The sequence below is a fragment of the Coffea eugenioides genome, chromosome 6 (genome assembly GCF_003713205.1).
Source record: "Coffea eugenioides isolate CCC68of chromosome 6, Ceug_1.0, whole genome shotgun sequence".
In the NCBI taxonomy this organism is placed as follows: Eukaryota; Viridiplantae; Streptophyta; class Magnoliopsida; order Gentianales; family Rubiaceae; genus Coffea; species Coffea eugenioides.
Genome location: NC_040040.1, coordinates 20341056 through 20351841, shown reverse-complemented (window position 1 = coordinate 20351841; position 10786 = coordinate 20341056). Strand labels below are relative to the sequence as shown.

At 35.4% G+C, this 10786-nt stretch overlaps 2 protein-coding genes across 2 annotated transcripts in view; both read left to right on the top strand.

The window, feature by feature from the left end:
* The first annotated feature begins 3422 nt into the window (after nt 1–3422).
* On the top strand, nt 3423–6041 carry LOC113776013 (3,9-dihydroxypterocarpan 6A-monooxygenase-like). The gene is made up of 2 exons (XM_027321079.1): nt 3423–4331; nt 5279–6041. The coding sequence occupies exons 1-2, from the start codon at nt 3423–3425 to the stop codon at nt 5915–5917; spliced, it is 1548 nt and encodes a 515-aa protein (XP_027176880.1). The 3' UTR covers nt 5918–6041.
* A 2074-nt stretch (nt 6042–8115) lies between these two features.
* Nucleotides 8116–10786, top strand: part of LOC113773799 (protein ABHD18-like) — a 7193-nt gene continuing 4522 nt past the window's right edge. The window contains exons 1-3 of the mRNA XM_027318410.1: nt 8116–8839; nt 10417–10501; nt 10613–10782. Of these exons, the coding sequence (XP_027174211.1) occupies nt 8464–8839; nt 10417–10501; nt 10613–10782 (631 nt within the window). The 5' untranslated portion in view covers nt 8116–8463. The remainder of the gene's footprint in view (nt 8840–10416; nt 10502–10612; nt 10783–10786) is intronic.

Sequence of the window (10786 nt, the reverse complement as noted above, 5' to 3'; positions counted from 1 at the left end):
CTTGCCCCGTTATCATATAACTTCCCCCTGTCCCCACCTCATTCCAATCCCCTAGCGAGTACCCACAGAGACACCTATTCCTAACACCATTATTATTAGAAAAGGCTAATACTACCACCACCACTACTACTAATAGTACTATTATTTGGAAAAACTAATATTAGAAGTACTACTAATAGTTTAACCTAACACAATATGAAAAAAAAATAGATGTATTAATAATTTAACATGAAAAAAAGAAGTGTTAGTAATTATATATATATATATTTTACGGGACGGGGTGGGGGATAGGTCGGAGTTATGCTTCCCCGCCTCCTGCCCCATTTAAGACTGAAGAAGAAAAATTCTCCCATTCCCCATCCCTTCCCCTTCTCTCCCCTCCGCCCAAGTCCACACCTCTCCCCATGAACACTTGCTTCCATTACCATCCCTATAATTTACTCTTTAGTGTTATTCTTTAGCTATTTTATCCCACCATTCAATCAACTTAGTATGTTGAAAACTTTTAATGAAATATCCTTGGGTTGTATATAATTTTAAAAAAATTAAACAATTGGAATGGCTATTCTTCTTTTTTTTTATTTTTACTCTAAGAGTACCATGAAAATAAAAGAAAAATAATTTTTCTTCTTTCTTTTTTTAAATATTATTCATACCAAGAAAAAAAGAAATGGGTAAGAGGGACACAGAAAACTCAATTTTGAATAGGAGAAAAATATAAAAGAATCCAATATTATCATGATTTCAAGGTAGGTAAGAGTTGAGTGATGGATGGAAGAGTAAGGAGTGATTTTAAAATAATAAAATATTATATTCTTTCTTGTTCTTCTTTCTTTTTCGCAATTTAGTTATCTCTCTTTTCTTGTTTTTCTTTTAGTATCAATAAAAGTGCAAGGAAAAAAAGGCAGAAGAACACCTTTGACTTTTTTTTTCTTGGTATTAAAAAGGGTGAAATAATAAAGGAGAAGAACTATTCTAAATTCTTGATTTTTTTTAATTATAAAAAAGAGGAAGGTATCTTCTTCTAAACCCTTTCAACATGCTAAAATCGCTTACAATGATGTAAAGTACCTAAATAATAATATTAGGGGGTAAATTAATAATAAACTTATAGTTTATGGGGTAATGTAATAATGATTTTGAGAATTAAACATCATTTTTTACCCGAACTAACAAACACCGTTACGTTAGACAATTAGTTTTGAGAGTAGAGCAACTAACAAAATAATATTAACGAAGAAATTAATAGTAGTTCAAAACGTTCGAGGGGTAAAATACAATAACCCTTTCCAATTAGACTTTGCGTCGAAGAGCTTAATAAATTTTTCGTTAGGGATCCTTCTAATTGAGTACTAATTTACTTTTGGATGAAAGCAGGACAGCGCCAGAAGAGCAAGGCTGTCTTTGCATTGTCAGCGAGTGGCCTGGCCCAATCGGAAGACGGAGGATTGGCCCCGAGTTTTAGTTCAGTGAAGGGCCGAAGGCAGGGGATTAGATCTCCTGAGTCCTGACTTTGCAATGATTGATTTGGAAAAGTCTTTCTTGATAGCCACTAACGAAATAATTTGCGTTGATCAAGTAATTAAAGTCGTTGTCTGAGGTAATTTTTAGTTTCTGCCCTGACTTTGAGCCTTGGACTGTAGAAAATTGAGCAGCAAAATTAGAGAAGAACGAAAACGACATCTATGAAGGATCCGTTTGGTTGGGAGTAAAATGTTTTCCTTGAAAAAATATTTTTCATGGAAGTAATTTTCCAGGAAAATTATTTCCCTTTCATCATTTTCAGGTGTGTGGTTAGTCAATTGAAAATATTTTTTTACTTCATTTTCTAGTGTTTGTTTACTTTTTGAAATATTTTCCAACTTTTTTGTCACTTTTACCTCTTTATCTTTATTTTCTACATAATCGCATGCTCCTTCCCATGCAAAATAAAAAAAAAAATTATCTCATTATTTAACTTTACAAAAATCTTAGAGAAATGCATATATGAACAAAAAATTTCTCCTCAAGCAATAAACAAATTGCTGGCCATTCATTGTCAAATATCAATCACACGCCATGCTTATTGTGACATGTATCTTTCACTCTCACTGCTGAAAGTTTCTCTAGAAAAGAATGTTCCTATTATACATAATTAATTATTAGAATAATTGATTTTCAAGTCATAACATTCCATCTTCACATCAATAATTTTGTTTTTTTTTTCACTCCAAAAAGTGGTTCATGTAATAATGAATCCTCTTATTTGGTGGCACTAGTAGTGAAAAGAAATTAAAGTCTACAGCCTACTATGAGCACTGTAACAAATAAAGTAAAAAATAATAATGAATTTTTGTAAGCAGCCAATTAATGTACTATTGTTTGTATAAAAATTTTAAGAAAATGAAGAACAGTGGGTTGCCTTCGTATAGCACTAGAATCTCACCTGAAACACGTAGTCATCGCAATCCCGTTGCCGGAGATGGTTGCCAACCTGTCATCTCGCCATCAGAGATTGTTGCCGACATCTCCCTCTCTCTCGGTCTCCATCTATCTCTCAAGTCTGCCCTTTTTTTTTTAAGTGGTTTTATTTTGACGTGAGAGACGTTCGATAGAGAAGTTCGATTGGAGTAAAATAACTTCAGTTAGAGGAAAGGGTAAGTTATTTTCCATCGTTTTGGAGTAAAATTTTTTCCTGAGAAATTATTTTCCCTAATTATTTGGTTACCAAACACTGGAAAATGAAAATATTTTCCACCCAAACAAACAGACCCTAAAAGTAAGTTGCATTATTCAACTACTAGTTTAGGGACAAAAATTATGACCAAGGAGTACAAACAGTAGCGATTTGTCTATTATTTCAAGAAAGTTTGCCGGCCAGATTGGATTTTCAGGAAACCAAATGTGGCATTAGGCAAGAGAATATGAATACTAGAACACTGACAAATTGTATAACAAAAAAACTGAAGAAAACTTTACACTATGTAATGTTTAAATTGAAAAGATGCTAAAAAACCATGTGAAATTTACTCTATTCAGTTACAAGAATATACATAACTAGAACAGGCAACAATTGTGATGAACCACTGAGTCAGAAATCCATCACAACACGAGCATATCAGGAATATGTGGATCAGGATTTATAGCTGAATCAGCAAGAGTTCAGCTAAAAACTGCAACAAAATCTTATCCTTGTTGTCTGGATGCAATTTTAGAAACGGTCAAGGTGCAAGACATAAGCAGCATGCAGTTGCAAAAAGCACAGGGTTATTTGGAATCTTTAAAGGATAAATATCGGTAAAATCAAAGAAGTGCAGGAAGGAGACAAGACAAAGGCTTAAACGAAAAGGAAACATCAACTGTGATAGTTTGAATATTCAATATAAGCAGCAACACTGGACTTGCAGCTTTACAAAGTCAGTCTTTCACATTAGCATTCAATCATGGCCGATATCCAGGGCTACATTTTTCTGTTCCTAATTTGGCTAATTTCCACCGTTCTCCTCCATGTACTATTCGGAAATCGAAAACTTTCTCGCCTTCCTCCAAGCCCGCTAGCCTTACCGATCATCGGTCACCTCCATCTTCTTGCTCCAATACCCCATCAAGCTCTCCACAAGCTCTCAAATCGCTATGGACCTTTACTTCACTTGTTCCTCGGGTCTGTTCCTTGTGTTGTTGCTTCTTCACCCGAAATGGCGAAAGAGTTCCTCAAAACACGTGAAAATTCCTTTTCTAACCGACCCAATTCTGCTGTTGTTGACTACATAGCATATGGTTCACAGGGTTTTTCCTTTGCCCCCTATGGACCTTATTGGAAGTTCATGAAAAAGCTATGCATGACTGAACTTCTTGGAGGTCGGACGCTAGACCTGTTACTTCCAGTTAGACGCGATGAGATAACGCGTTTTATGGAGCTGCTATCGCGAAAATCTAAAGCTGGTGAGGCAGTTGATGTTGGTGCAGAACTCATTAGGCTAGCAAACAATGTGGTATCAAGAATGGCTATGAGCAGACGATGCTCTGAGAATGAAAATGAGGCTGCAGACATAAAGACAATAATTCATGAGATAGCAGAGCTCACAGGGAAGTTTAATGTATCTGATTTTATCTGGTTTTGCAAGAATTTGGATTTGCAGGGATTTAAGAAGAGGATTAGAGATGCAGCTGAGAGGTTTGACGTAATGATTGAGAAGATCATAGAGGAACATCAAGAGACAAGGACGAAGCGTCGGCAAAACAATGATGCAGGTCAACAAATGAAGGATCTACTTGATATATTGCTCGATATATCTGAAGATGAAAGCTCAGACATAAGACTGACAAGAGCGAACATCAAGGCTTTTATCCTGGTAAAACTCATGGCTGCCTCCTCTTGTTTTCTTTTACCTTTTATTGTCGCAGTCGATTTATGAAATTGAACTAGATTTCTGCAACAAAAATACCGTATCTACAACCATCAGGGTAGTCAATACATCAGATACAGGATGTTCATCAAAATAGTCAAAGGTGGAAAACTAGATGATTGTTCATTTGATCTGCTCAAGAAATATACGGTACACACAACAATTTTGCAGTTAAAAGTATACTAAATGCCCTGTTTTTCTGGTAAGTGGAGTGAGAGTGCTTAAATTTTCTGCATGCTCCAGTGACTTAGGAACTTTCTCGTTTCCTTGCTTCCATGTCCATATCAGTGGCATGCTACTCTGTACCATAGGGTATTTTTCAATGAATGCATGCTTTGAAGTGCCGGCTTCCAAGTTCCAACCCCAATTACCATATTCCTCGTCAGGAGAACATAAAAGAATTCAGAAGCTGTCAAACGTAATTAAGGGAGTTTTGGACTCAACATTAACCAATTAAATGGAGATTTCTAAGATGTGAACTCAGACATAGTACGATGTAGGCCAACTTGGATTCTTGACTTCTGATTCAGATGATGTTTGGATGCTGATAGGCTTGCTTAACTTGCAGCAATTGGATTAAATATTTACTACAAAAAAGATAAAAGAGAGAATTTGTTGCCCATGGATGATGGATCACGGAATTCATGGATTTGTTTCATGGGCTTTTTAGTTAAACTTTTTCTTCACCTCAATCATCTTCCAAAGATCAAATTGCACGCTGAAAAGATACACCTAAAATTTTTCAAGTTCAGAAAATTCTTGGAGCTGGTTGAGAAACCTTCGTATTCTGACAGTAAATATCATGTCTGTAGAGATCTTGTCCGATGAATGCGACAGGAAGTATGGCAGTTCAGTCTGATGATGAAATTGAAATCTGTTTCAATTTCTTGCAGGACATATTTGCAGCTGGAACTGACACTTCAGCCATTACACTAGAATGGGCACTGTCAGAGTTAATCAACCATCCACACATTATGCAAAAGGCAGTCCAAGAGATTGACTCTAACATAGGAAAAAACAGACTTATAGATGAATCAGATATTTCAAAACTTCCTTACCTTCAAGCTATAGTAAAAGAAACTCTGAGGCTTCATCCAACAGGGCCAATGATCGTAAGAGAGTCGAGTGAAGACTGCGAAGTTGCAGGTTACCACATACCAGCAAAAACTCGACTTCTCGTTAACGTATGGGCTATTGGAAGGGACCCCAATTACTGGGAGAATCCACTTGAATTTCGTCCAGAGAGGTTTGTTTTTGAGGAGGGGAATGTCAGCAAAAGCCAGCCAGATGTAAGGGGGCAGCATTTTCATCTGTTGCCATTTGGGAGTGGGAGAAGAGGTTGCCCTGGAACTTCATTGGCTTTACAAGTTGTTCAAACAAGTCTTGCAGCAATGCTTCAGTGCTTTGAGTGGAATGTTAATGGTGAAGGAAATGGTAAAGTGGACATGGAAGAAGGACCTGGTATTACCCTTCCTAAAGCTCGTCCTTTAGTTTGTGTCCCAAAGGCTAGGTTCAATCCACTTCCAATATGAAATTAACTAGTATTGAGAGACTACAAATAATAAATTATGTTTTGAAGGGGGGTAAGGAAATTATATGTATACGAAACTCTTCTCTTTTGTTTTGTATGAACTTTGATGAAATGCTTGTCATTTTGGATTATGCTCTTGTATTTTTTGTTACACCTTAATAGGAAAGAATTATGCTTTGTTTTTTTATGTAATTTCAGATTATGGCGAACAATTAGACCTCAACTTATACGCTAATAATGATTTCAGGGATAATGTTGATCATTTCTCGGCCTACTATAAAATGTTTTTCATTGATGCGCTCGGATAAACATTGGTGAATCATGAGAAAGATCTCACGAATTTTTTTTTTTTTTTAAAAAGACTTGTGTAATTAAAGAAGGCGTGTTGTCAAAGATTAATTCTTTTCACAATCTTTATTAAGTAATTGGATTTCGAACACTAAGATATGCACTTCTTTTTAGTGAAGTGATGCCTGAGATTACACCCTAGAACATATGCAATGCCTCTTGATAGTCATAATGTATATTCAGTACACTTAACCTATCAGCAAAAAATCATTTAACATTTCAAAAACGAAATTGTATAATAATTGAACAAAGTTTGATACACTTATAGGAAAAAAAAGTTAATTCAGAAACTCATAATATTAAACACTTTAGCATATAATTGATTACTGTTTATATATCCATAATGATTTTCTTTCTTTCATGAAGTTAGATTGCAAAAATGGCATAGCCAAGTTTACTTAGACTTGTTTGGACAATTTTTTTTTATTTTTCATGAATATTCATTATACACAATTTCTAATCATTTTTTTACTTTATATACATCACATTCTAAAACAAATAGTACGTTAATTTTTCTCCAAAAACTCTCCAAAAAATACGATCCAAACATCCTCTTAACCTTCAACTCAAACACTCATTGGTAGATATCATTTCAGTTTGGATAAAAAACAAAAAAGCCCCATGTGGTAAGTCTAATACACAGAAAAACCCCTTATGGTTTCAAAATATACAATACAACACCTCATGCTTTGAACTAAATTGTAAAGGTGACGGAATCCGTTAAACTTAACGGAAATGACTTATTGGAACCTAAACAAAATTTTTATACCTAATTTTTATCAAATATACCTATTTTACCCCTCAACCATCAATTCTCTCTATTTAGAGAATAAAACAAATGATTTTTTTGAGCTGTCTTTTGCTTAATTATATCAGGGCATTTTGGTCATTTCGTCCATTTCTGTTAAGTTTAACTGATTCCGTCACCTTTAAAATTTAGTTCAAAGCATGAGGGGTCGTGTTGTATATTTTGAAATCATGGGAGGTTTTTCTGTATATTAGGTTTACCATAGGGGGCTTTTTTGTTTTTTACCCTTTCAGTTTTCACTCGTTCTTTGGTAGGAATGGCAATGGGGACAAGTGCTCGCCTCGTAGGAGGAGTAATGGGGCGAGGGGGATTTTTCTCCCTCCTTCCCCCCCGACTGTTTTAAATCCCCCACCTCGTGCCCCGTTTCAATTTATTAATATAAATAAATATATTATATTATATAATCTAATAATAATAAATTTAGAATATTCGGCAACTAAACATAACCTTTATTCCATTTCTATCCAAATTCGTAGTTGATATTTGGCACAAACATGTTACGCGTTCTATGAGTATTCCCAAATGTTATCTATACAATCAAATTGAGTTTCTAAATTTTCTTGATATTTTATTTCAACACTTTCTTATTTCATTTTTATTTTTTCACTTTTTCAGCTTCATATTTTATTTTATTTTTTGAATTTAATTTTGATCTATTAAATAAACACTTCTAGAAAAAAAAATCAAATTATCACCCGCAAACACTTGTGGGGGAAAAGGGACGGAACGGGGCGGGACAGGGGAGGTTTGGGGCGCCGTCGCCCGCCCTGTTGCCATCGCTGTCTTTGGTTCAATTTTGCTATTGCTCCTGTTTTATTTACTTTAATTTTGTTGCAACAGGGATGGGCCGGGCCTGCTGCTAAGGGACAAGTCTTATCCACAAACTGAATTCTTCTATTTGAGCCCCAACAATCATTATCCAAATAAACAAATCCTCAATAATGAAATAAATAAATCCAGTGGCTGAGTTGGCACAATGCACGTGGGCTCCACATTTTCTCCTCCTCCACCTCCTCAATCCTCATCCTCCGCCCACAGTTTTCTGTTGTTGCCCGAAAACTTGCCACTCCTTCCTCTCTACCTCCTAACTAAACTGGCATCTATATAGTGCTATATTCTAATGCAAAAAGCAATTTCCTCAATCACTTTTATTTTCCTATCAGATCCAACTAGAAATTTATTTAACCTTTTCTTTACTCATCAACAATCTTGTAGGTCCAAAGCTGAAATGTTTGGACCATTTTCAATGATGGATCCAATTTGCATTCTTTGATCGTTAAAATTGATTTTTTTTATTGTAAAAAATGAATCTTTAACCTCTTATAAAATTTTTTCTTTTCTTTTTTTTATTGGGAATTTTGAGTGATTAAATTTCTGGGCTTGGCTTAACAATGGTAACTGTAAATCTGGGAATGCTCCACTATGTATTGGATCATGTATATGGTGCGGTTCTGCACAGAACAAAGATTACCCCGCCATTTTTTTCAAGAGGGTGGGGTGGAAATAAGCTTGAGCTATTTGAGAGAATGATAAACCAGTTATTCCCAAATGTTGAAGGGCAGAATTGGCCTCCCATGTTGGTTGAGCCCATATGGAAAATCGTTTGGGAATCCAAGGCAGCTTGTTTGAAAGAAGGGGTGTTTAAGACGCCTTGTGATGAGGAGCTTCTCAGTGCATTGCCTACTGAGAGTCACCATGGAAGGGTTGCTTTTCTTGCTCCAAAATTTGTTTCTCCTCATAGGATGTCCTGTGTGGTTCACCTTGCCGGTAATGTGCTGTATTTTAATTCATTTCAATGTTATGCTTTATCTTACTAGAAGGTTTTGCCTTTGGTTGGCTATATTATTCATGATCTGATCATGTGTTCAGAAATTCGTCTTGTTATGATAGCTTAAATTTCTCAGTTGTTGTAGTAATATGGATTAGAAGAGAATGAAGAGTGAGTTAGTTCGTGTAATTTCTGAATTTCAATTTAAGACAAAAAAAAAAAAGTGAAACTTTCTGTTCTGTTAATTGTGGGACTATATATCTATCTGTGTGTACTTATATTGTGTGTTCACCAGTATGATATTTTCAGTGCATATGAATGTTAATTTTTAGAACTCTCAAAGGTTCTGATTAAGCAAGTATAAATTGTAATTTTACAAGGTAAAATTTAATGTCGGATTTGCAATATGATTTGCTTACTTCTTAATTTAGATGATTTGGCCTTTTAATTTCACGCTTGTTGCATTTATCTGTGGTTTACTCCTGACACTAAAGTTTCTTCTGTGGTTTATGTTTTCAGCATGACGGGGACTATTTCTTAGTTTTTGTTGAAGGATGAACACAAATAACAAGTAATCGTTTATCCACCTTTAGCTGTATATCATTGTTTAGGCTATATCATAAGATCTTACCCCAAATCTATTCCTTGTTCTGTTGATTTTTTCCCCCTCAAAGCCTAGGCCTCCTGTTGCACTTCAGTAATTAAGAAATATGAAACTTTACATGCTAAGATTGTTCCTTGTCCAGCTAATGTCAGTGTCCCAGAAACTAAGCACTTTTGTATTCTCAAAGTTAACAAGAGGGTCGTTTCTAAGAGGGTTAGCTAAGAGGGTCAAAGTTAACAATGTCAGCTAAGAGGGTCAGTTCTACCTGCCATAGTATGTATTAGCTTTATTCACAATAGGAGGTGACAATCCTCATGAAGCTTAAATTTATTAAACAGTCTAGTGCATTTTCTGTGCTAAATAATGACTTCTTGGACAATGTTCTGCAGACTTAATGTGGAGTGTAATTGCTTGCTTTTGGTTTCACTGTGAAACAAGAGAAAAGATATGTTCACAGTCAATCACTGTTGATATTATAATAACTTCAGATATTTTTTTCCAGCATATTTGCATGTGAAACATTTTCAAGCAAGGAGAACTGGCATATCAATATTATGGCTGATAAAGAGGAACCTAGTAAATTATATCAGAAACTTGAATTGTTTTGAACTTATTGAAGGACATGGTTACTGAGGTTCTTATTGTCTCAAATCCTAGTGAAGATGTTGAGATAAATCGAATCCCAATTCCAAAGGGTTGTATATTCTAAACCTGGTATTAGGTACTAGATACTTCTCTTAGAAACAAGATTTCTTGAACAGATGTAACATAGAAAGGTCTACGATGCAAGGATGTTTTGCCACTGTACAAGTGAAAATGATATATCTGCTTACGATTTGCCTTTCTGTTAAATGCTACATCGGTTCGAGTTATTGTTGTGCTGGATCTCTTTGCTGGTTGTCCTTTTGGTTTTAACTGTATGTTTTTCTGCTGATGATAGATTTGGTACATCATGAGATATTTTATTTTCAGGTACTGGAGATCATACTTTTGAACGAAGATTGCGACTTGGTGGACCATTGCTGAAGGAGAATATAGCAACCATGGTACTTGAGAGGTCAGATAAGTTTTGCATATTTGTAAATTTTTAAGAGCAGATGCAAAAAGTTTTCCTTGAAGATGCTTTGTATGATTATTGCATCTTATTGGCAATAAACATATTTTGTAGTCCTTTCTATGGAAAAAGACGTCCTTTTCTTCAGCGTGGTGCAAAACTCTTGTGTGTGAGTGACTTGCTGCTACTGGGAAGAGTCACAATTGAGGAGGCTAGAAGCCTTCTGTATTGGTTGGACTCTGAAGCTGGGTTTGGAAAAATGGGTGTATGCGGAATTAGCATGGGTAA

What these genes read in the sequence shown, in the direction of transcription:
- LOC113776013 (XM_027321079.1), top strand. Translation starts at nt 3,423, where the DNA reads ATGGCCGATATCCAGGGCTACATTTTTCTGTTCCTAATTTGGCTAATT. An exon ending in ACATCAAGGCTTTTATCCTG is followed by an intron (nt 4,332 to 5,278) that starts GTAAAACTCATG and finishes AATTTCTTGCAG; the next exon opens with GACATATTTGCAGCTGGAAC.